The sequence below is a fragment of the Chiloscyllium plagiosum genome, chromosome 31 (assembly GCF_004010195.1).
Source record: "Chiloscyllium plagiosum isolate BGI_BamShark_2017 chromosome 31, ASM401019v2, whole genome shotgun sequence".
Taxonomy (NCBI): Eukaryota; Metazoa; Chordata; class Chondrichthyes; order Orectolobiformes; family Hemiscylliidae; genus Chiloscyllium; species Chiloscyllium plagiosum.
In genome coordinates, this window is record NC_057740.1 from 11,761,909 (window position 1) to 11,789,137 (window position 27,229).

The 27,229-nt window shown below is 40.7% G+C and overlaps 1 protein-coding gene across 5 annotated transcripts in view; it reads right to left on the reverse strand.

Annotated features, from left to right (window-relative positions):
* The window catches only part of sema6bb (sema domain, transmembrane domain (TM), and cytoplasmic domain, (semaphorin) 6Bb), a 547,826-nt gene that overhangs the window by 158,343 nt on the left and 362,254 nt on the right, over window positions 1-27,229 (reverse strand). For all 5 annotated transcript variants that reach the window (XM_043720976.1, XM_043720975.1, XM_043720977.1 and 2 more), the window contains one exon: window positions 11,757-11,819. In XM_043720976.1, the coding sequence (XP_043576911.1) occupies window positions 11,757-11,819 (63 nt within the window). The remainder of the gene's footprint in view (window positions 1-11,756; window positions 11,820-27,229) is intronic.

A 27,229-nucleotide genomic window follows, 5' to 3' on the forward strand; every position in this document is an offset into this window, starting at 1 on the left:
ATCAGGAGATAACAGCACAAATGGACCAAAATTTTAGTCAGAAAGATGAGTTCTCAGGAATACCTTAAAAGTGGAAAGATAGGTTATGATACAGAGAGATTCAGGAAGGGAAATTTAGAGTTCAGGACTTGGCACATGAAGGCACAGCTGCCATTGGTAGAACTATAAGTGGAGATGCTCAAGAGACCATGAATACAATTGCTGCTGGCTATAATAAGCTGTCCAGCCTAACTCCACCTTACAGCTTTAGCTCCATAGCCATGTAGATTATAGCATTTCAAGTGCACATCAAATTCCTTTTTAAATTTATGCCTCTACCACCCTTTCAGATAGTGAGTCCCAGATCTCAGACTAACAGTTAGATGAAAATATTTATCCTCTATTCCCCTCTAATCTTCCTGAGAATTATTTACTTTTTTTGCACCTTGCTTTCTGACCATTCTTTTGTATCCATTCTTATCTAGCTTCTTCATAATTTTATAAATCTCTGTTAATTCTCCCTACAGCCCTGTCTGTTGCAGCCTCAGAGTCAGAATTCTCCATTTGTAGAAACATTCTTATACATCTCTCTATCCTCTCTAGTATGATCACAACTTCCTGCAATGTGAAGACCAGAACTATGGGAAGGACCCCTAACCTGACATAATTAGTGGTTTGTACAGTTCTGCTTGCTGTTCCTTTCCTCTCTCTGTACAGACATCCTTCTATTCCTTTACTCCTCTCTATATCTGATCATTTATGTAGTGCTACCTTGCATTGTATGCCCTCCCAAAATGGATGACCTCAATCTTCTCAAGTTTAAATTTCATTTGCCACTTTACCTGCTCATTAATATCTTAACATCAGTTCATTAACATCTTCTTCCAGTCTAGCTTTTCTTCCTCACGTCAAACCCATTACCTACTGTTAATGTGAGGGAGGGACTGGAGGAAATCAGTATAAGTAGGGAAATGGTGTTGGGGAAATTGATGGGATTAAAAGCTGATGATTCCCCAGGACCTGATACTCTACATCCCAGTGTCCTTAAGAAAGTGGCCCTAGAAATAGTGGTTGCATTAGTGGCCATCTTCCAAGATTCTATAGAGGCAGATTTGTTAATCATGCCCTTTGAATTTTAACTTAAATTGATTGAAACCTTGAAAACCAAGGGATCTAGTTCTGAGTCCTACAGAACCACACTGGAAAGAGCCTTCAAATTCCAGAAGGATCTGTCAAACATAACCCATTGCTTCCTGCCATTGAGCCAGGTTTACTATTTGCTCTTGAATCCTACGGGCTGTTACTTCTCTGACTAGTCTGTCATGTGAGATCCACATCAAGTAGCTACCTGAATAAATCCTCCTTGTTACCTCCAACTAATCTCATCAGGTTAGTTAGATGTGGCCTTTCCTTTCCAACTCCTTGTCTATTATAATTGATGAATCTGTCCTCTCCTAAATGTCCTTTACAAAGATTTGCTCATCCCAGAGGTTAGGGTAATGGTCCTTTTAATCACTTGGTCTATCCCTTCATCCTTTTATAAGCAATGGTACAAGGATAACAGTGCTCCTATTCTCCCCATCTCTAAAAAGAGAGGATTTAGAAAATGATGGTGGGAGCTTCTATTATTTGCTCCCTTGCTTCTCTTACTAATCTGGAATATAGTGCCTGCTGATTTCTCTGCTTTCAAAGATATAAAACCTCTTATTATCTGCTTGCTTACTCTGCTTCTACAATCCAATTTTTCCTTCTTATTTACTCTCCCTGTACTTTCATCATTAAACCTGGAAGGAATGTTTTGGGCCAGGGATGGCGAGAAATACAGGAGAAGTAAGTAGCACATATGGCATTTGTTTTATTCACTCGTGGGATGTAGGTATCATTGACTGGGCCTGCGTTCATTACCTGTGCCTAGTTGTCTTTGGTGGTGGTAATCTGCCTTCTTGAAACATGGCAGCCCATGTGTTCTAGGTTGACTCACAATGCCCTTATGGAGGGAATTCCAGGATTTTGACCCACAGATATAGAGAGAAACAGCAATAATGGAGTCCTCACAAGAAGCAGAATTTGAGGAAGTGGAGTCGAGATGGTTCTGGGAGTCAGTGAGCTCATACTGAATGTTTGTGGATAGTCGAGCTCCAGAAATGGAAATAATAAAATCAAAGGAGGGAAGGGAAGTGTTGGAGATGAACCATGTGAAGGCAAGGGAAGGATGGAAACTGGAAGGAAGTTCATGAAATATTTCAGTTCAAGGTGAGAGCTGTAAATGCCATTGATACAGTCTTCAGTGCACTGGCCAATGAGGTGATGGAAGGCTATAAATGGATGGTAGAATGTTCCACATATCCTAGAGAGAGATAAACATAGCTAGGACCCTTGCAAGTACCCATTTATTTGGAGGAACATGTCAAGTTGAAGGAGAAGTTGTTCAATGTGAGAACAAATTTATTCCGACAGAGAAGGTTGGTAGATGAGGACAGGTTTGGCCATGTTTTAAGGAAGAACGGGAGAGCTAGCTCAGATCATCCTTGTAGGGGACTGAAATGTAGTCAAATTGGATATCTTTTATGAAAAATAAATGGTTAGGGTCAAGAAACTAGAAACTGTTGAAGTGACAGAGGGAATCAGTAGAATAATGAGTGTATATGTCTCCTGCCAAAATAATTCAAGGTCATGTGTATATAACATTGGAATCTAGTACTCCAGCGAACTCACAAAAATAACAAGGTATAATATGTTGTGAGGTCTAGTAACTGAAAGTAACAATTATTCCAGCTCTCACCGTCATCCAAAAATCAATAGAAAAGGAGACCCAATAGGAAGACAGATTTTAAGCCGCTCTGCAATAAGATGCCTTGACAGTTTGTCTTTCAAATGCCCGGTGATAGGGGGAAAACTGTTGGTAATTGTGATTCTTAGAGCTAAGCTTTAGTTGAAGTCTGATGGATGGACAAGACACAAGAAGATGGAACAAAGAACTTGCTTCAATGCTTCTATATCTTATCACAGCTTTCAAGACGTTCCAAAGAGTTTCACATGAAATGAATCACTTTGAAATGCAGCCAATCTGCTACAGACAAACACAGCATTTATTTTGCACACAGCTAAAGAAGAATAACAATGACGGCTGACCACTTGCTCTGTTTTTCATGAGTATGGGATTCATGTTGGCCACAAAGCCAAGTGAACTTCCTGCCCTTCTTGCCCATAATCTTTGACTTTAAATTACTTGGAACACTAATGAGTTCAGCCATAGTTCAGATGGATGGTTATCAGTTATTGTTTTGTATGTCACTCATTCCAACTGAGGAGGCATGGATAGTTGCTTCTGAACCATAAGGTTGTGACTCCCTGCCCCACCTCAGATTTGAGTGCAACAATCTCAGCTGACACTATGGCGCGGTCTCACACTCCTTCAGATTAGACACTAAACCGAAGTGCTGTTTGCCTTCTCAGCTAAATCTAACACCATGGCACCACTTTGACAAGCAGGAGATGTATCCTGACCAATATCATCACTCCATCAATGTTACTAAAATGGATTATCATGTTAACGTTTGCATGAGGGAAAATCAGTTTCTATTTTACAACTGTGACTAGTCATCGTGTATTACTGCATGGAAAGAGAATTTTCAACCCACTGAGTCCACACCTATCCACTATCCCACCACTACACCTCAAAAGGAGCTTATACAGCTGTAAAGCACTTTTTGAGGTCACACATTGTTGGGGGCAATATAAATGCAAGGTACATTTCAGTTTATTTAGAACACTGGAATAAATTGATGAAGCCCTGCCCTCAGCTTCTGTTTGGTGCTTCAAGTGAGGATCAGCATCTTTGACCATATACCACACTCTCAGTACTGACATGTCAATCTACATTCATGAGCTCACATGTTGAATTGAAACCTGCCTTATCATTCCACTTAGGCCAATAATGAGGTGTTCTTATATTAAAAGAAAACTGTTAAATACTCAACACCTTTCCACAGTTTGCAACAGAATTATAACCAAGATTTGCTAGAAATATTTGGTTTGCAGTCAAGTGAGGGGTACTGTAATATCAAAAGTAAAATGAAACATAAAAAATGGCTTTCCTCCTCCCAATAATAGTTATGAGAAGGGGTATTACTCACTTCTTGCACAATCACAATGGGATAAATGGTCTCTTTTTTGTGCTGTATGGTTCTATTACGGTCATTAGATTGGTTGGTTAAAGGCTCCAAAGCAAGGTATCTTTAACAGTAGTTCTGCATCAAGAGCCCAGTCCTATCCAATTCATTCAATCTCACTGGTCAAGAAAATTTCTAAGTGGCTTGTCTGCCTGAATGCTTGTCTGCTGAATTAATACAGTATGGAAACAAACCCTCCGGTCCAACCAGACCATACTGAGCAAAATCCCAAACCAAGTTAGTCCCACTGTCTGCTCCAGGATGATATCCTTCCAAACATTTCCTATTCATGTACTTACTTAAGTGTCTTTTAAATGTTGTAACTGTACCTACATCCACCACTTCCTCAGGAAGTTCATTCCACATGCGAACCACCCTCTGTGTAAAGAAATTGCCCCTTATGTCTTTTTTGAAATCTCTCTCCTGACAACATTTTATTCCCCCAGATTTTCTGCCCAACTGGGCCTGATTACAGCTAATCCAAACCTCAACAATTTTGATGTGTGACTGAGTCCTCATTCAGCCTCAATATTCAACCTGTCTCGCTTTTGTAACTGATCCAGTCCATATCACTGACGTTTCTAGTCCTGCCTATAGAAATACCCCGAAGTCTGAGGAATGAGAAAGAAACAGCCAAACCCCTGCCCCCTGCATTTACGTGGCATCATTCACAACCTCAAAACACTTTATAACCAATGAAGAACTTCTGAAGTCCAATCACTGTGGTAACGTATACGAGACAGCTAATTTGCACACAGCAAGTTCCCACCAACAGGAATATGATACTGACCAAATGACCATTTTCTTAGTGGAGCTGATTGAACATTAAATATTGGTCAAGTGCACCAGCAACAACCTCCTATCGCCCCCTAATGTCCTTCAATAGATGACACCTTTGACAGGGGCATCATGTCAGTGTCAGTTGGATTACAATGAAAGAAAAGTGTCCAGGTTTTAGTGGCTGTTTGTTGTGGATGTTAGCTACATTGTATCCTCTTCATTTTGACTGTCATCCTCAGAGAAGCTGGCTTACTTTTCAGGTAGGAACAGGGAGGATAGAGTGGAGTTGTAGACTAGCATAGATGCAGAGATTGGGGAGATATATCTGGCAAAGCCACACTTGCCAGTCTTTACAGGTCAACTGGAGTTACTGAGTCATTGGGGAACCAAAATGCTTTTGTGAATCAGCTCAGTGGACTGCAGGGGGGAGATTTCCAGGTTTATTCCATAATTTGGTAAAGTTTGTTGTTCTCAGCAAGTGGACTCTTATGATTGACTTGAGCATTTCTTAGTTCAGGACAGGAAACATCAGTCAAACTTGAAGGAAATACCTATGATAGCTGCCTGCCTATGATAGCTTTCTTTAGTTAAGTAGCTCACTGTGTTCAGTGTCTAGGCCTTCACAGGAAGAATTGCCAATCGGGTGAAATTCTAGAGGGCTCCAGGGGGACTCTGGAACTAAACTCCAGCATATTAGAATTAAAAAAAAATAAAAAAAATACATTTGTGATCTGATGCATGCTAATGTCATTCTGCTCAATGAGAGGTTGGTACATAACCGATCCCAGTCAGGATCCTCTTGTCTCAGATTGCTTTCACTGAATTGTTCTGCTGCAATCAGCAGTCCTTTGGAGCCAAGCAGCTTGTAAATTTGTACAAAAATAGACGTCTCTGCATCTGTTCAAAAATGCTACTTCATCACCTCAGAGCAAAAAATACATTAATTCTCAGCTATTATATTTCAATTACTTTTTCCATTTATTTTTCATGGCTGTCGTTCCAAAAGTCGAGGAGGGGATTGTTCTTCATATTTAGTAGAATAAAACCACCACTTTCAAGCAAATGACAGACAAAAGGGAGGAAAAATATCTTGTAGAACATTTTATCTGGGTAGAAATACAGTACAGAGAAACAAGTTACATGCATGCCCTAAAGGTCTCTGGCATTTAGTGCTATCTATAATTCAGGAACTTTAAAAGTATTTTACTGCATTCAGGATTTACACATCCTATCAAGGCACCTTTATTTAGGTACGATTTCTGGTGAATTTCTAATGTTGAATATTATCTCCCTCATTTAGGTTTTGCTCAGGCGTTCCAAATGTAAAAAAAGATGAAGACTGATTTGGTTAGCAATAGTGATTGCTTCTGTTTTTAACCAGAGAATCAAACAATGGACTTTCACTATGGCAAGCTACAGATGAAGGGATAAAGAAGGGTCAAAATTATGTCCTTCAATTCAGAGATCAGGTCCACAGAGCAAAAATGAATCATTCTGCAATGGTAGTACAACTTCAAAGAATTCCCAACACCCAATTCCTCTTCACTGAATCTGCACCTTCTAATCTGTTAACTACTCAATTCTTCAGTCTAGTCTAAGCTATCATTGAAATCAAAAGTACAATCAAGAGTTATCATACTATCATATTACTTTCTGTCACAAAAGATACATGAGAAGGACAATTTCAGTACTTGGGGTTCTAATTCATGATAGAACAGACTTGAGTTTCATTCACTGAGCGAAGACACAATATCCATCTTAAAAAGGTGGTAAGACATAGACATTTTAGATGTGAGTAAAATCAAAACACAAGGACTTGTGAAAATCTGAAACATACCAATTTTTGCAGATTATTTGCTTTCAAAGAATTTACCCAGAACTAGATAACATAGAGGTAAAAGATATAGGTTTATACAAACATCGCAGATGCTAGATTTTGGAAGTCCTTTCTACCTTCAGGGCATAGATCGACAAATGCTTATTAAAAGTATTGGTGCTGTCATTGTATGTCTGCAAAATGTGAGTTGGAAACTGAATTGGAAGTTACAGAGAGAAATAATACATGGGAGATCGCCAAGTATTCCAAATGAACTGACTATGTCCCATGTTGCTGGAATTGTGTTGTGAAGAAGTGTCCATTGCAGTGATCTTGATATCGGTAGAGGATTCTGGCTCAGTAGCAGGAATGTTGAAATGGCCCTCTATTATAACTTGCTGTTTAAAGAATTTGCTGGAGTTTGGTTAGCTCAGTTGACTGGATGGCTGGTTTGCAAGGCAATGTGATGCCACCTGCATGGGTTCATTTCCCACACCAGCTGAGATGAACACAATGGAATTTCCTTCCCAACCCCTCCCCCCAGCTGAGTCATGGCAGCCCTCAGATTAAAGCATCACCAGTTGTCCCTTTCTAATGAGGAGCAACCCTATGGTCTGGGAAGACTATGGCAACTTTTACCTTTTTAAGAATTTGGAGGAGATCAAGTTGTAATCACACAAACATTAACTGATTCTTGAGCGCATGTGAGGTATGAAAGAAACAGTCTTTATGGCTTCAGTGGCCTTTCCTACATCCATGCTGTAAAAATTTTTATTAAATATTGTTCAAAACTCTGTTTATGCAAGGCTTTGTTGAAAGCAATCACGTTTGAAAGTGAATCCCTCCAGGCTGTCAGTTCATGCAACTATGCTGAATCTCCAATGTTACACAGGGACATTGTGAAAGGTGTTGTACTTTACACACATCTGCCCATTCCTCTAATCACTCCAAGTATACATGTGAGGTATAGTATTAGAGGCACAGCAGGCTATTGGTCCTGGTTCATATTTCTTCCTCTTATCATCTTAAAACAGATTAATTCACTTTTCATTCCGTTGCTCCTTGTGGGACAATGCCGAGGAAAGCTGATTATTTTGTTTGACTACATAACAATTAATTATGTAAAACCTCATCATGACATTTCAATGTGAAATGCGCTTGAAAAGTACTAATAAGGTTCATTGTTTACAGGAATTTAAGGTCTCTGCAAGAGAAATAATGAACAAATTCTCTAGGGTGGTACTGAACTATCCAAACTCAGACACCCACGGTCAATCTCAGTCGGAGCTAGCTTCAGTCTCTCTTGGATAGAATGAGATTTTAAAACTGTCAAGCCTCCAGTTCCTGATTCTTATTCAATGACCTTACCAGGAGATGGCTATTAAATGAGCAAAGGCACAATTGTAATGCTATCATGGTCAAAAACCCACTAGTGCTATTTGTTTGTGATCTCACATGGACAATGGTGAGTCGAATTCTCCAGTATGTTTGTTCTTAAATGAGCGCTAAGAAAGAAACCTGAGCAGAACACCTTATTTTCCTGGCAGGATTTCTAACTGTTCAAAATGTTTTATTTAAAATCTTTTAAAGTAATTTCCTGAAGAGGTATTCCATCTCTGCAACTGAGCTGGTGATCCTTTGTTAGACTTGTCAAGCTTTGTATTATTAATTACAAGCTGAAAAACTACTCACTCACTTGTTAGAGACAGTGAAAAGCTAAATGTTAAACAGGCTAAGAAATGTTTTATTTCCCCTCAAAAGGAAGACATTCATTGAGTTTTCCTAGTTGTATTTTCATCCATTAGACAAAAGTACAAAGCTAGATTTAATATTTAGTTAGAAATCACACAACACCAGGTTATAGTCCTGGTTTATTTGGAAGCACTAGCTTTCGGAGCGCTGCTCCTTCATCAGGTGATTGTGGAGAATAAGATTGTGAGACACAGAATTTATAACAAAAGTTTACAGTGTGATGTAACTGAAATTATATATTAAAAAAGACCTGGATTGTTTGTTAAGTCTCTCATCTTTTAGAATGACAATGTTCAAAAACATGTTGGACACCAGCGTCTCCAAATCATGACTTTTACGGGATGTGAGTGTCACTGGCTGGGCTCACATTTATTGTCCATCACTGATTGTCCCTGAGAAGATAGTGGTAAGCTGCCTTCTTGAACTAGGTGAAAGTGAGTACTGCAGATGCTGGAGATAAGAGTCTGGATTCTTGATGAAGGGCTTTTGCCCGAAACATCGATTTTCCTGCTCCTCGGATGCTGCCTGACCTGCTGTACTTTTCCAACACCACTCTAATCTTGACACTGCCTTCTTGAACTGTTGTAGTCTGCTTGGTGTAGATACATTCACAATGCTGTTAGGGAGGGAATTCAAGGGTTTTGACCCAATGACAGTGAAGAAACAATGATATGTTTCCAAGTCAGGATGTGAGAAGCTTGGAGGGGAGCTTGTAAATGATGCCCTTTTGTCCTTAAAGACAGTAGTGGTTGTGAATTTGGTGGGTAATGTCTCTGAATCAGACTTGAATTTCTGCAGTGTATCTTTAGGACGGGACACATTGCTGCTACTGTGGGGTGGTAATGGAGGGAGTAAATGTTTGTGGATGCAGTGCCAATCAAGCACCTGTTACATCTGGATGGTGTCAAGCTTCTCCAGTGTTTATGGAGCTGCACTTATCTAGGAAAGTGAGAAGTATTCCATCGCATTCCTAACTTGTGCCTTGCAGATGGTAGACAGACTTTGGGGAGCTGGGAGGTGAGTTACATTTTGCACGATTCACAGTTTCTGACTTGCTCCTGTAGCCATAGTGTTTCCATAATTAGGTCAGTTCATGTTGATAATGTGGGTTTCTGTAATGGTCATACCATTGACTACTAAAGGATGATTGTTAGGTTCAATCTTACTGAAGATGATTAGAACCTGGCAGTTATATGGTATGAATTTTATTTTTACTTGTCAGCTTTGACATTGTCCAGGTTTTGTTGCATTTCCATATGGACTGCTTTAGTCCACCCTTTTCTGCTAGAACAACTGAAGAGAAAAAGGTCACAAAAGCGGGATGAACAAACTGGTACACCGACCATCTGATTTTGCACTAGTCATTGAATTGCTGTGTACAACAGGGAATTTGGAAGATCTCTCTGCAATGGTCCATCCACTGTTATTTACAAGAAGCCAGGCTTATGAGGGTGGAGGAACCCTGAGGTTGAGCCATTGATGCAAAGGCAGCCTCTTTGCTTGCCTTTCCTTCATATTCATCTGAATTTGTGTAGTACAGTGAGAATCATGAACCCAATGATTGCATAAAAGAATATTATTTCAGAAACATCAAGAATGCGGGACCCAACAAATATAAACATTTTGGCCGACCTTAATTTCATTCACCATTCAACTGCTTCCCATTTCAGGAACTAATCTTATCTGTAAAATCTGTTTGTACTGGTTGACCCAATAACCTTCTTTGATAATATATCCTTTTAATTTATTATCCCTTAAAATTCAAATACTTTATGTAAATAAAATTCTACTTGAGTTTCCTTTTTACTTCTACCTTGGTAAGAGAACTTGACAAGGTAGACAAGGTGGAGCAGTCAATATTTCTGGTGTAACCCCAAGAAGGGTTACACCCGAACCATTGACTTCTCTGGATCCTGATGCTGCCTGGCTTGCTGTATTCTTCCAGCCTCCTGCTTATCTATGATGGATTACAGCATCTGCAGTTTTTTTTAATCTCTAACTATGAGAACTTGACAAGACAAACTTTAAATCACAATAAAGCACATCTGGCAATTTGACATACATCTGTAGGTTTCATTTGGTGTACATCCCCAATCCTTTCTTCCCCTCTTAAAACTCATCACCTCACACTGCCGTTGAAGACTTCATCTTGAATCCTTGGATAAACTCAGCTGCACTTGGCACTCACCTTAATTTTCAAACATGAAGCTTTGGACAATATCTTGTGAGCTTTTAAATCTAACACTTATTGTCATTAAACTACAAGCACTCTGAAAAGCAGAACACATTTTGCAGGGAAATAATCATTGAGACTTGACATATGTGTTTCCAGATAAGATGTTCTTCTGGAACATCTTCTAATTCCAACATAGGGCCATGACATCCGAAACATTAACTTCAGTGACTTTTCCCTTCTTGTGGATGTCCCTGTTCTGCTCAGCAATTCCAACAACCTTTGTATTAATTTCAGTTTGCTAGCACTTGCAAATATTTTGCTTTTGCATTTTTTCATGTTGATCACCAAAAATGGCTATTCGCACAGCATACCCGAGTTGCCTGTTTATGTCTGGACCTAATCTGCTTTAAATATTGCAACAAGGAGAAAAGTGTTGTCTAAGTATTTTGCATTGCACGCAGGACAACCACAAGAATGCCTAATTGTAAATCACAACAATTTGTATAACTCCTTAACATAAACTGTGATCGCATGAAATTTGCCATTTTTGTGTTTGACCTGATGAGTACAAGATGAAGTGGTTTAGCAACATAACTCACTTTTCAGCAATACTACTGCCAAAGCATCCAGTTTTGTTAGTCAGTAAAGGTGACAAGGAGGAGAAAGATGACCATTTCATAGAGATGTAAATGCTGTCAAACATGTAATAATCTGACCCAGAGCAACTTCCTATTACTCCAAACAAAGCCTCAGGCTTCATTTGAACTCAACGCATTGTGTAGGAACTGGGAAGAACCAATTGATATGCAAGTTTAGTTCACAACCAGGACCCAGTGTGAGGGCAGTCAGACCAGGGATATGTGTAATAGAATTAGATCATTGAATTTCCCTGAATTTTGAGATGCCTCTGTTTTGATCAGTGAACTAGAAATAATTAATTGCAAAACCAATTACGTGGACAGCTAATAAATCATGTTTGACAAAATAATTCAGTGATAATAAAAATGGAAGGTACTGCCCCTCAGGCACAGAGTGACACAGTTGCTGAACTTAAAATCTGCCAATTTGTTTGCAGGTGTACCTCATTTTTGCCTTTCATTCTGCAGATGTCAATGTCATGTTGATTCGATCGCCAGGTCAGCTTCTGTGGAAAAAGAGAACTACAGGTTAAAAAGCAGGGCAAATTGAAAAGTCTTCCTTGAAATCTGCAAAAAGATCATGATTACTTTGGATCCTCATTTTTACAAAGCAACCATCTTTCTACAAACTGGCAAAGTAACATGTTCTGTTAGCAAAGATTCCATAATGAAATGTAGGTTACACAAATCTCAAGGGAATAACAAAGCATAACCAATGAAAAGAAATGTTAGTTCTTCAGGTTTTATTGAACCAAAGTAGATTTCATGTTTTGAAGCATTCGATGAATCTCGCAGAACTTTCCTTTTTAAATAAGATCAACTGAGCATATAAGCAAGCTGGGTAATGGAAAGAATAGATGAGTTGGCAGTTGGGTTGGGCATATTTATTTGTAAAGAATTAGAGCTTGCAAATGTTTTATGGAATACATAGACTTGGTGCAACAAACATCATCTTTTTAAACATAATTTTATGATTTAACTTATCCACCAAGATAATAGATATCAGTTCAGAGGGGAAAAAAATACTTCCATTTCTGAGTCAAGTACATTATGGCAATAAAACTGCCTGAAAATGTACTTCCTAATCTGAACTTGATATCTCAGAAACAATGGATAACCGGGGACGATGAACCATCAAATTGCTTTGTTAACAAGAACCATGCATGAAGTAATTTATTGATTTATTTTGTTTTCACTTTACAGCTAATAGTTTAGACTCAATATACTGAGAGGGATCAGTCAGTGAGATCTCAATGATTGTCTTCCCCTGGAAACCTCTAGTGTCAGAATCAAGTGTTCCTATCACAGATTGCAAACAATTCATTTAACTCCCAAAGAGGCTGGTTTCTGCAACCTGTTGGTTGCCTTGTCTCCAGCTATTAAGAAAGCAAATTTGGACAGTAATCTTCCAACCTACATTTGTACTTCTTAAGCTAGAAGATTTCTCTCTTGGCACTTTCCTGGTCCTAACAGGATGGGAAACCTTATGTTCCATTCCTGACATTTAAAATCACCAGGTATCTCCATAATCTTTATCTCACTTCTGATTCATTATTCATCAACTCCTTTTTCTCTAAAAAAAAGGTGTTAACTGACACATCGTTATCAGTTTTACAATTGGAAGGAATCCTGAATTCTGTTGCAAGACGAAACAGATTCACACGGAGTACTTTGTATTGAGAGCAACCTGTTAATTAATGCCATAAATTCAATCATCAGATGGTGTGGGTCAGGGTAGGAAGGGAGAGCAGTGACATAGCAAACTGTAACTGTCACATGTTCATCCTTCTCCAAGCACCATGCAGATTCCACCATCATTGAAGAACCAAACAAAATAAGAAACAAACCAACCAAAGATGTCACTTAATCATCAAAAAGTGTGGTGCTGGAAAAGCACAGCCAGTCCAGCAGCATCCAAGGAGCAGGAGAGTCGACATTTCGTGCACACACTCTTCATCAGCTCTTCATCATATTCCTGAAACTCCCTCTGGTTCATCTCATTTATGAAATCCAAGTCTTCGACTCCCCTTCCACCTCAAGGTCACTGCCTTTTTAGTTCATGACTTGTGTCAATAATTTTTGGCACTTGTTTTCTTTTCTTTCACTGTTCCCCATATAGAACATAGAACATTACAGCGTAATACAGGCCCTTCGGCCATTGATGTTGTGCTGACCTGTGGAACTAATTTGCTGCTCATCTAATCTACAGTATTCCATTCTCGTCCATATGCCTATTCCATGATCACTTAAAAGCCCTTGAAGTTGGTGAGTCTACTACTGTTACAGGCAGTGCATTCCACACTCCTACTACTCTCTGAGTAAAGAAACTATCTCTGACATCTGTCCTACATCCATCATCCCTCAAATTAAAGCTATGTCCCCTCATGCTAACCATCACAATATGAGGAAAAAGGCTCTCACTATCTACCCTATCCAACCCTCTGATTATCTTATATGTCTCAATTAAATCACCTCTCAACCTTCTTCTCTCTAAGGAAAACAGCCTCAAGTCCTTCAGCCTTTCCTTGAAAGACCTTCCCTCCATATCAGGCAACATCTTAGTAAGTCAACTCTGAACCCTTTCCAAAGCTTCCACATCCTCCCTCTAATGTGGTGACCAAGACCTTATACAATACTTCAAATGTGGCCGCACCAGAGTTTTGTACAGCTGCAGCATGATCTCATAGTTTCGAAACTCAATCCCTTTACCAATAAATGCTAATACACCGTATATATTCTTAACAACCCTATCAACCTGGGTGGCAACTTGCAAGGATCCATGTACATGGACACCGAGATCTCTCTGCTCATCTACACTACCAAGAATCTTATCATTAGCCCAGAACTCTGCATTCCTGTTATTCCTTCCAAAGTGAATCACCTCACACTTTTCCGCATTAAACTCCACTTGCCACCTCTCAGACCAGCTCTGCAACTTACCTATGTCTCTCTGTAACCTACAACATCCTTCGTCACTATCAACAATTCTACCGACCTTAGTGTCATCCACAAGTTTACTAGCCTATCCTTCTATTCCCTCATCCAGGTCATTTTTAATACTGACAAACAACAGTGGACCCAAAACAGATCCTTGCAGTACCCCACTAGAACTCCAGGATGAATATTTTCCATCAACCACCACCCTCTGTCTTATTTCAGCTTGCTAATTCCCATCCAAGCTGCTAAATCGCCCTCAATCCCATGCCTCCATATTTTGTGCAACAGCCTATTGTGGGTAACCTTATCATACGCTTATCAAACTTTATCAAACCTTATGGAAGATAAGTCAGAAATGTACATGCTTATAACATCCATGGATAGCGGCAAATTGATCAAAAACTGACTCTGTGGCAGGTTAGTAAAACCAATAATTGTGGATGCTGGAAATCTGAAATTAAAAGAAAAATTGCAGGAGAAACTCAGCAGATCTGGCAGCATCTGTGGAGAGAAAACAGGGTCAATATTTTGGATCCAGCAACTCTTCGTTAGAGATGGTAAGGAATCGTTGTGTGACTGGAAGGCTGCTTCCATTTGGGATTCTGCAGGGCCCAAATGGAAGATACTAGTCACTAAAACTTAAGTAGAAGGGTATGATGAAGTGGTAATACAAAAAATAATCAAGTAATTGATTGTGAGAAAGGTTGCAGGAAAGTATCATTTTAAGAAAGGAAATCCAGACAAGGGAATGCACAATAAATGATGGCAAGTTGAGAAGTGTAACATAACCAAAGGACATTTGAGTGTGCATGTTCAACATTCCCTGAATATAACAGAGCAGGTTGTTAATGTAATTCAGAAGGATAATAGGATACTTCCCTTTATTAACCAAGACACACAACCTAAGAGGAAGGGACTGGGGAAAACACCAGTTAAGATACATCTGCGATATTGTTTCTTGATCCTCTCATTACAAGGTGTTTGGATTATGCTACAGAGGGGGAGAGGAGATTTTCAAGGACAATGGCAGCTATGGAAAATGTTATGTTGGGATTGTTTTCTTTGTATTACATCTGATACTTCTTTGTCCACTCTCCAACATCTTCTGCAGCCTGGAGAAAGTGAGGTCTGCAGATGCTGGAGATCAAAGTTGAAACTTTATTGCTGGAACAGCACAGCAGGTCAGGCAGCATCCAGGGAACAGGAGATTTGACGTTTCGGGCACAGGCCCTTCTTCAGGAAGGCTTCTTCTGCAGCCTCCCCACTTCCTCAACACTACAACAATACACTCAGTTCCTTCGTCCAGGTTATTAATGTATGACGGGAATAGTTGTGATCTCTATAACTGACCCCTGTTGAACTCAAGTAGTCACTAGCCTTCTGCCCATCTATCTGTCCTATTGATAGGATCATTGGATAGTTCATTCCCAGCCCTGATCCCCTTGCAGCCATGTCTCTGTGATACCCACAACATTGTATCCGTCAATTTTAACCTGTGCTACATTTATCTTGTTTCCTATACTGCATGCATTTAAATACAATACCCTCAGTTCTGAATTGACCACCTCTTCTCATAGCTGTCCCCTTATCTGCTGTGCCTGAAATTAGATTCCTGATCCTTCCCATACTCTTTGTCCTTTTATTTATCCTGGGAATAACCTCTCCTGTGATCCCCCCACTTTACCTTTGTCCATAATTTTCCATGCAACTGAACCCACAGCTTCCTCCTTCCCCAAGTGCTGGTGCCAATGTTCCTTGAATTGGAACGCGTTTCTCCCACACCAATCTTTGAGCCATGGGTTTACCTCTTTCATCTTGTTGACCCTGTGCCAATTTTCTTGTGGCTCAGGTAGTAATCCAGAGGTTATTATCTTTTTGATGGTGTTTTTTAATTTAATCCCTAGCTGTTCATATTTCCTCACTAAAAGCTCTTTCCATCTGTATCATTGATACCTACATGGACCACGACAACTGGATCTTCCCCTTCTCACTCCAAGTTCCCCTGCAGCTCAGATGAGACATCCTGAACCTGGGCACCAGGTAGGCAACACAGGCTTTGGTACTTTCAATCCTGGCCACAGAGAACTGTGTCTATTCCCTGACTATACTCTCCTCAATTACAACTGCATTTCTCTTTTCTCCCCTTTCTTGAATGGTTCTCTGTACCACTGGGAGAGGGTAGGTTGCTCATCCTCCTCATAGCCCTCACTATTGTCCACACAGAGAGCAAGGAGAATCTCAAACCTGTTAGACAAGCTCAAGGACTGAGGTTCCTTCAGCACTACCTCCTGAAACCCTCTACTTACCTCACTTGTAGTCACACCCTCCTGTCCCTGAACACTGACCAAATTTAAGGCAGTTAAGCTAAGGGGTGTGACTGCTGCTGGAAACACTGTTCAGGTAACTCTTCCCCTCCCTGATGTGTTTACAGTTTTCAAAATTCACAGTCCAGCTCATCAGCTCTAAGCCAGAGTTCGTCAAACAACCAACACTCAATATAGACTAGCTTCCACATCATGCAGTTGCAACAAATTGTCTGGCCTGGCATCTCAATTTTATTTACTCAGTCATCAATTTGTGATATTTGAAAGAATAATTCCTCCTGGTCTTTTAGTTTGTAGCCTTAAAACATTTCTCCTATTTACCTTCAATCTGAAAGCAATGTATAATAGACAGTCACATGAGCTGCCGTCACCAATGGAAAACTTATGGTTTTCCTCTGATGTCATGCTTTATTTTGAGATGGGCCCCTGTTCCTGGGCTTCAACGTATCCTGTTTGAGAAACTATGAACCAGAAAAGCAAAAAGCACCTTTTCCCCTTTGCACAAAATTCCTACACTGCCTCCAAAGTCCTGGAATGATAGACTCACTCACGCTGTGTCTTACTCCAGATGTGATCTCTCCTTCCTGACTGTGCACAGCTTACTGATCATGCACTTCCAAAAGGGCCTCTCCTGAATAGAGCTGAGGTGAGCTAAGATGACTCATCCTAGTTAAGCTTCAATAGTAATCAACACCTAGAGAGGCCCTATTCAGATTTCAGATGATTGACTGATAGATGTCCCTCAATTGGCTGAGCCAGCTACCTCATTAAACGTATAACTACACTACTGAATTTTCAACTTTTAAAATGGAGTTCTATTCCCAAGCTGCCTCCAAAGAGTTAGAATCATAGAAACCCAACAGAACGAGGCCATTCAGGCGACTGGGTCTGCATCGACCCTCCAAAGAGCATCCCACCGAGGCCCACCCCACCACCTCATCCCCCTATTTCCCATGGCTAACTCACCTAGCCTGCACATCCCTGGACACTATGGAATTTAGCACGGCCAATTCACCTAACCTGCACATCTTTGAGCTGTGGGAGCAAACCGGAGCATCCAGAGGGAACCCACGCAGACACACTGAGAACGTACAAACTCTACTCAAACAGTCGCTCGAAGCTGGAATTGAACCCAGGTCCCTGGCACTGAGGGAAGCACTGAGGGGAAGTCCTTGAACTATATACTCACTCCAGATGTGATCTCTCCTTCCTGATTGTGAGAAGCCTACTGATTCAAGCCACTATAGACTTGATGGAGTTGAACTGCTGCTGTGTAAAGTATGGTGGGGAAAGAAGACTTGCCTTAAATTGTATGCTAATGTTGTCTATGCAGCCCCATCTGTGGAATACTTGGAGTAGATGACATCTATAGAGCTACACACCACATATACAAATCAAGGGAGGAGAAGAATAGAATATGACTTATTAATTTGAGCAAAAACATCTTATTTTCTATATCATATATATCTCACATTGCACACATTGCATTACCTCACATTGAACAGATTGCACAAAGGGGCGGGTGACAGTTAATAATTACAGGTACTGAATGTACCACAGTTAAAATGATAAATGACAGGTTTATTGTGTTGCAGAGTTTAACATCAGAATGTGCAAACTAAACATTTTCTAATTCCCAAGTTTATTGGTGAAGGTTTGATATGCTGAATATATCTTAAATGACTTCACAATTATAAAATACAAAGCGATTCAGTGGGACACAGATTCAAAGGCTTTTCAGCTCATATTTGAGTTATCCATTTGAAATATTCCTATCCGCTGTCAGCCATAAGTACAGTAGCTTGCCAGATAAAATGAAAAAGCAGAAATCTGGAATCAAAGTGGAAAAATGCAAAGCAGGACAGTGGGATTTGAAAGACAATAGAAAGATTAATGTATCAGGTGCTTCAGAACTGGTGCTGAAATAGAATAATATCTTTTCTGAACAAGGTTCCCATTCGAAAAATTCATTTGCTTTTTTCTCCCCTTCAGATACTAACTGACTTCTTGAATTTTTCATATATTCTATTTTTGTAATAGATCAAAGTACACTTTTATACATAATAATATTTACTGAGCTATGTTTCGAGAGTGTGAAGGTCACGTTCTGAGAAGCCAGTTAGAGGATAGAACCTCACACAAAGATTCAACTCTGTACTAGTGCACCTGAAACAATTTATAGATTTAGCTTCATACAGGCAGACTCCCTTCTCTTTGCAAATACTAATAGCTCCATCACCCTTTGGACGCCTCTTCTTTGTATGACCTGAGGGCATCAAGCAGCCAGCTCTGTAACTCTCACTGACAATTCTTTAAGAAATGAAATGACTTCAACAAACAATGCTGCTACGGTTTATATTCAGTTGTAGTCTCTTTAAATCTATACAACATTGCAATAGACAGAATATTGGCTGTACTGAGTGAGTAATACATACTTCACTCCTCCTTTGCATCATTAAAATGTTGTAAATGCTACCAATAGATTTCTTTACAGTATTTTCAAAATCCTCTTCCCACCCCCACAGTCAGTCATTGCTGGTAATAAAGGTCAATCTTAGTCGCTAATTGATGACTTCTTGACAGAATCATCATAGATTGGAAGAGGTTGATGGTGTGTTTTGCTCTCCTAAGTGAAGTGCCAAAAATATTGTCATCTTGTCAGCAGAAATATACAAGTGTCCCATTACTTCCGAACAACTCCCTGTACTGAACGAATGTGAATGTATCCCTTGTCCACATCAGCCACCCTGTGGCCTCTTTCAGTGAGATTGTCAATTCTGCTCTGGAATCTGATGTCCGCTAGGGATTGATTATGTGGAATAATATTCAGAGGTGATTTACCAGGATTCTGCCTGCACTGGAGGGCATGTCTTATGAAGAAAGGTTGAGGGAGCTCGAGCTTTTCTCATTAGAGCGAAGAAGGATGAGAGGTGACTTGATAGAGGCGTACAAGATGATGAGAGGCATAGATGGAGTGGAAAGCCTTTTTCCCAGGGCAGAGAGTGGGCATAATTTTAAGGTGATTGGAGGAAGGTTTAGCGGAGATGTCAGAGGTAGATTCTTTACACAGAGAATGGTGGGTGCGTGGAATGCACTACCAGCAGTGGTAGTAAAGTCAGATACATCAGGGACATTTAAGTGACTCTTGAGTGGGCATATGGATAATAGTAAAATGAAGAGTATATAGGTTAGTTTGATCTTAGAGTGGGATGAAAGGTTGCCACAACATTGAGAGCTGAAGGGCTTATTCTGTTCTGTATTATTCTATTTTCAATGTTCTGTCACATTCAGATCAAAAATTGATCATTCAGCCCAAAAGGGCTGTGAATAGCAGTGCAACATTAAACAAAGGAACAAACAAACAAGACGCAAGAGTAGGCTACTTGGTCCTTCTGTCCTGCTCTGCTATTTAATAATGGCTGATCTGATCTTAACCCCAATTTGTCATTCATAATCTTTCATCCCATTGTTAATCAAGAATCTATCTACCTCTTATTGAAAATATGTAAAGATTCTGCATCCACTGCCTTTTGTGGAAAGGAATTCCAAAGACTCTGAAACCTCTGAGAGAATTTTTTTCCCTCTTCTTTGTCTTAATGGGTGGCCTCTCTTTTTCCAAATAATGACCTCTAGTTCTGGATTTTCCCAAAGGAGGAAACAACCTTTCAACACCAGAGTCTGCTCAGGATTCTATATGTTCCAATTAAGTCACCTCTGACCCCTTTAAACTTCAGAGGATTCAGGCCTATCTGTCCAGGCTTTCCCCATAAGTCAATCATCCATTCCAGGTATTAGTCCAGCAAACCTTCTCCGAATTGCTTCCAATGCATTAACATCTTTCTGCAAATACAGTGACCAGTACTGCACACAATATTTCAGAGAGTCTCACCAGTGCCCTGTAGAACTGAAATATATCATCTACACTCTTGCGTTCAATTCTCTTCACAATAAACCATAACGCTATTAGTTTTCCTGACTACTTGCTGTGCCTTCTGTGATTCATGCACTAAGACACCTAGATCTCTCTGCATCTCAGGGCTCTGCAACCTCTCACCATTTAGATTATATACTTCTTTAATTCTTTCTGCCAAAATGGACAATTTCACAACTTCCCACCTTGTACTCCATTTGCCCACTCACTTAACCTATTAACATCTTTTTGTCCTCATGTTCTCTTCATAACCCAATTTCTTGCCCATCTTTGTGCCATCAGCAAACTTAGCCACCATGTCTTCAGTCCCCTTGTCAAAATCATTTATATAAATTGTAAAAATTGAGGCCCCTGCACGGATCCCTGTGGCGTATCGCTCATTGCATGTTGTCAGCCTGAAACAGACCCATTTATTTCTACTCTCTGCTCCCTGTTAACCAGCCAATCTTCTATTCATGCCAATATGTTACTCCCTCAACCTGGAGCTTTTACTTCCCACAATGACCTTTTGCTCCTGGAAATGCCTTCTGAAAATCTGAAGTACACAGCATCTAGTTATTCTTCTTTAGTCAGAGCTTAAGTTTCCTCGTCAGAACTCCAACTAAACTGATTCCTGAAGAAGGGCTTATGCCCGAAACGTCGATTCTCCTGTGCCCTGGATGCTGCCTGACCTGCTGCGCTTCTCCAGCAACACATTTCAGCTCTAATCTCCAGCATCTGCAGACCTCACTTTCTCCTCCAACTAAATTAGTCAAACATGATTACCCTTTGACAAAACTACATTGACTCTGCCTGTTACCTTCAACTTACCTAACTGCTTCATTATATAACTTTTAACAATAATTTCCAACATTTCCCTATTACAGAGATTAAGCTGTAGTTTTCTGCTTTTTGAATAAAGGGGTAATATTAGGTATTCTTCAGTCTGAGGGAACACTCCCCAAATCTAACAAGTTTTGGTAAATTAAAGTTAACACATCAACTATCTCACTAGTTATTTTTCTTAAGACCCTAGAACCTGAGGAGTTGTCAACTCACAATTCCAACAATTTACTCAAGTGTTATTTCCTTGGTAATGAGCCAGAAATGCAAAGTGGGTGACACATCACTCCCTTCTCCAGTGGTCCCCAACATGACAAATGCCAGTCTTCAGCCAAATTTGATTCACTTGACAAGAGGACCAAGGGGCTGCTGGGAAGGTAAGTTCCCTATAAAAGGGACTTACCTCGAAAGTCAGGCACCTTCATTTTAAGCAGCAGCGGCAACAGTGAGAGTGAGGAGCTGAGTGGGAGCGGTCGAATTGTGCTCTGGGAAGGTGAGTCAACCGAGTGGTTGCTACTAATAAAGCAATTAACTAAGTAGAGATGGCTGTGCAGGTGATGTGGGAGCTGGCTGATCCCATTGTGAACGGTAGTGATCACATCTGCAGCAAGTGTTGATTGCTGGAAGAACTCTGGCTCACAGTTCCTGAGCTGGAATCTGAACTTCAAACATTCCGGAACATTTGGGACGAGGAGAGTTACCTGGACGCTTTGTTTCAGGAGGCAATTACACCTGGTAGATTAAGTATTTCAGATACAGTCAGTGATCAGGGACAGGACAAAGTGAGGACTGCAGATGCTGGAGATCAGAGTCGAGAGTGTGGTGCTGGAAAAGCACAGCAAATCTGGCAGCATCCGAGGAGCAGGAGAATCGATGTTTTAGGCACAAGCCCTTCATCATGCTGAGTGATCAGGGACAGCAGGGTGTGATTGCAAGTAAGGCCAATAGTGGGATCCTGAGTTCAGGAATGGAAGAGCCTCAGCTCTTGACCTTATCCAATAGGAATGAGATACTTTCTCCCTGTGTGGATGAGGTAAAAGGCTGCAGGGAGCTTGAGCCAGTTGACCATGGCACTATGGTGCAGGATGCCATTCAAGAGGGGGAGCAAAAAGACAAGCGGTAGTTATAGGGCATTCTATAATTAGGGGGATGGATAGTATCCTTTGTGAGCCGGATTGGAAGTCCCGTGTGGTGTGTTGCCTGCCCGATACCAGGGTGCAGGACATCTCTGACTGGCTTGAAAGGATATTGGAGCGGGAGGGAGAGGATCCAGTTGTCACATTCCACATTGGGACAAACATCAGCAGCAAGCCTAGGATTGAGGACCTGGGCGATAGTGAGGACTGCAGATGCTGGAGATTAGAGTCGAGAATGTGGTGCTGGAAAAGCACAGCAGGTCAGGCAGCATCCGAGGAGCAGGAAAATTGACATTTCGGGCAAAAGCCCTACGTTAGGATGTAGGACCTGTTTGGGGATTATCAAGCACTAGGAACGAAATGAAGGAACTGGTCCTTGAGGGTCATAATCTCTGGAATACCACCCGAGCCATGTCAAATTGCCTTAAAGATAAGAAAATTAGGGAAGTAAGCACGTGGCTAAGGAAGTGGTATGGGAAAGAGGGGCTCCATTTCATGGGGCATTGGCATCAGTTTTGGAACCAGGGGAATCTTTACCGATGGGTAGGTCTCCACCTGAACCGATCTGGAGCCAGTGTTCTAGCGAAAGGATAAATAGGGTGGTGACAGGACTTTAAACTAGTGAGCCGGGGTGGTGGAGGGAAAGGGAAAACAACAGGAAGTATAATGTTAAATGAAAAGGAAGCAGCAGGTTAGAATGTGTGCAGGAAGTTTAAGTACAAGACCGACTATGAATGAAGTAAAAGGGAAGGATAACTCAGGAGATATTGTTCGAGATGTTGGAAATCATGAGGGTAAGAAAGCTAGCATAAAGGCACATTACCTGAATGCTTGTAGCATTTGTAACAAGGTCGATGAGTTAACGGTGCAAATCATCACAAATGAGTATGATTTAGTAGCCATTATGCAGTGTTCTGGTCACCATGTTAAAGGAAGGATGTGGAAGCTTTGGAAAAGATTCAGAGGTGATTTACTAGCATGTTGCTTGGTATAGAGAGAGGTCTTATGAGGAAAGGCTGAGGAACGTGAGGCTGTTTTCATTCGGGGGAAGAAGGTTGAGAGGTAACTGAATTGAGACATATAAACTAATCAGAGGGTTAGATAGGGTGGACAGTGAGAGCCTTTTTCCTTGGATGGCGATGGCTAGCATGAGGGGACATAGCTTTAAATTGAGGGGTGATAGATACAGGACAGAAGTCAGAGGTAGTTTCTTTACTCAGAGAGTAGTAGGAGCGTGGAATGCCCTGCCTGCAACAGTAGTAGTCTCACCAACTTTAAAGGCATTTAAGTGGTCATTGGATAAACATATCAATGAAAATGGAATAGTGTAGGATAGATAGGCTTCAGATTGGTTCCACAGGTCGTCACAACATGAAGGGTCGAAGGGCCTGTACTGTGCTATAATGTGCTATGTTCTATGGTTACAGGATGGTCATGACTGAGAGTTACATATTCAGAGATATCAGACTATTCGGAAGGACAGACAGGGAGGTAAGGGGGGTGGTGCAGCTCTGATGTTCAATGACAACATCAGGGTGGGGCATCAGATAATATAGGTTCGATGGAGAATAAGGTTGAATCTATTTGGGTGGAAATTAGAAATTCTAAGAAGAAAAAGTCACTGATAGGCGTAGTCTATAGGCCTCCAAATAATAACATCACTTTGGGGTGGGCAATGAACGAAAAAAAAACTAACGCCTGTAAAAATGGTATAGCAATTATCAAAGGGGGATTTTAATCTACATGTCGGTTAGTCAAACCAGCTTGGTCTGGATAGCCTTGAGGAGGAGTTTGTTAAATGTATCCGTGATAATTTTCTTGAACAGTTTGTAATGGAGGTGACGAGGGAGCTAGCTATCCTAGATCTGGTCCTGTTTAATGAGACAGGAATAATTAATGACCTCATAGTTACGGATCCTTTTGGAAGTAGCGATTGCAGTATGGTTGAATTTAGAATACAGATGGAGAATGTGAAGATAAAATCCAATACCAGGGTCCTGCGCTTAAACAAGGGAGACTACAGTAGGATGAGGGAGGTATTAGGTAAAGTAGACTGGAAACAAGACTTTATGGTGTGACAGTTGACGAGCAGTGGAAAATGTTCAAAGCAATTTTTCTAAGCGTTCAGCAAAAGTATATTCCAGTGAAAAGGAAGAACTGTCAGAGAAGGTGTAATTTGCCACGGGGATCTAAGGAAATAAGGAAATAAAGAAAAATTGAAAGAGAAAGCATACAAAGTGGCCAAACACGGTATGAAAATGGAAGATTGGGAAAACTTTAAAGGTCAACAATAAGCCACAAAAAGAGCCATAAAGAAAAGTAATATAGAACATGAGAAAAAAAAACTAGCACAGAATATTAAGACAGATATATCAAATGTTTCTACAAATTTATAAAACAAAAAGAAAGTGGCTAAAATTAATGTTGGCCCCGTAGGGAATGAGAAGGGGAATTTACTTATGGGATACAAGGAAATGGCTGAGGCATTGAACAGGTATTTTGTATCAGTCTTCACCGTGGAGGACACTAATAACATGCCAGTAACTGACTAAGAGATGAAGGTAGGTGAGGCCCTGGAAACAATAAATATTATGGAAGAGGTAGTGTTGGGCAAGCTAATGGACCTCAGGATAGACAAGTCTCCTGGCCCTGATGGAATGCATCCCAGGGTACTAAAAGAGATGGGGAGAGAAATAGCAAGTGCATTGGTAGTAATTTTCCAAAATTTGCAGGACTCGGGGGCAGACCCAGCAGATTGGAAAACAACAACTGTGACGCCACAGTTTAAAAAGGGAGGTAGACAAAAGATGGGGAATTATAGACCAGTGAGCTTAACCTCTGCAGTGGGGAAGCTGCTTGCGTCTACTATCAAGGAAGAAATAGCAAGGCATCTTAGTAGAAATTGTCCCATTGGGTGGACGCAGGCTTCGTGAAGGGCAGGTCATGCTTAAGAATCTTTTGGAATTCTATGAAAACATTACCAGTAAGATGGACAAGGGAACCCAGTGGATGTGGTGTACCAAATTTCCAAAAGGCCTTCAACAAGGTGCCACACAAAGAGGCTGCTGCATCAGCTACAGATGCATGGCATTATGGGTAAAGTATTAGCATGGATAGAGGATTGGTTTACTAACAGGAAGTAAAGAGTGGGGATAAGTGAGTGCTATTCTGGCTGGCAATCCATAATTAGTGGTGTGCCTCAGGGATCAGTTTGGGACCGCAATCATTCACAGTTTATATCGATGCTTTGGAGTTGGGGACCATGTGTAATGTATCCACGTTTGCAGGCGACACTAAGATGAGTGGCAGAGCAAAGTGTGCAGAGGATTGTGAAACTTTGCAGAGGAACATAAATACTTTAAAAGAGTGGGCAAAGGTCTGGCAGATGGAATACAATATTAATAAATGTGAAGTCATCCATTTTGGTAGGAGTAACAGTAAAAAGGATTATTATTTGAATAGTAAAAGGTTGGAACATGCTGCTTTGCAGAGGGACCTGGGTGTCCTTGTGCATGAATCACAGAAGGTTGGTCTGCAGGTACAACAAGTAATTAGGAAGGCAAATGGAATTTTGTCCTTCATTGCTAAAGGAATTGAGTTTAAAAGTAGGGAGGTTATGTTGCAGGTGTTCAGGGTTCTGGTGAGGCCACACCTGGAGTACCTTGTGCAGTTTTGCCTCCTTACTTGAGAAAGGATGTACTGGCACTGGAGGGGGTGCAAAGGAGGTTCACTAAGTTGATTCTGGAGTTGAGGCGATTGACTTATGAGGAGAGACTGAGTAGACTGGGATTATATTCATTGGAATTTAGAAGAATGAGGGGGATCTTATAGGAACATATTAAATTATGAAGGGAATAGATAAGATAGAAGTAGACAGGATATTACCACTGGCAGTGAAACTAGGACAAGAGGGCATAGCCTCAAAATTAGGGGAGCAGATTTAAGACTGAATTGAGAAGGAACGTCTTCACTCAGAGGGTTGTTAATCTATGGAATTCCCTCCCTAGTGAAGTGGTTGATGCTACTTCAGTAAACGTTTGTAAAGCTAAGATAGATTTTTTTGAACAATAAAGGAACTAAGGGATACAGTGGGAGAGTTGGTAAATGGAGCTGAGTCCACAAAAATATTAGCCATAATCTTATTGAATGGTGGAGCAGGCTCGAAGGGTGAGATGGCCTACTCCTGCTCCAAGTTCTTATGTTCTTATGATATGATATCAAGAAATGGTTGGAGCCACAGGATACTGAAAGTTGATGGGCCCCACAACATTCCAGTGATAGTACTGAAGACTTGTATTCTAGAACCTGCCATTCCCTCAACCAAACTGTTCAAGACTTGCGACAACCTGATAATGTGTAAAATTGCCCAGTTGTGACCTGTACACAGAGAAAGGACAATTTCACGTCCAATAAATTAATTTCAAAGAACTCCACTAAAGGTTTACTAGACTAGTCCCAGGTACAGAGGGACTGTCTTATCAGGAGAATTTGAGTAAGTTTGCTCTGAATTCAGTAGGATGTAGAAGAATATGAAGCATTCTTATTAGAACATACAAGAAGGACTTGACAGGACAGGTATGGAAAGGTTGTTTCCTCTTTGGCGAGAAACTCAAGCAGAGAGCAGAATAAGCAGCATTTAAGACAGAGGTGAGGATGGGGAAAAGGCAGTAACGTACAGTTTAGGCTTATCAGGTCAGCTCAGGTCTCATTCAAGGGTGGACTAGATTTAATGGTCTTCTTCTGCTCCAGTGTTATCCAGGGGATAG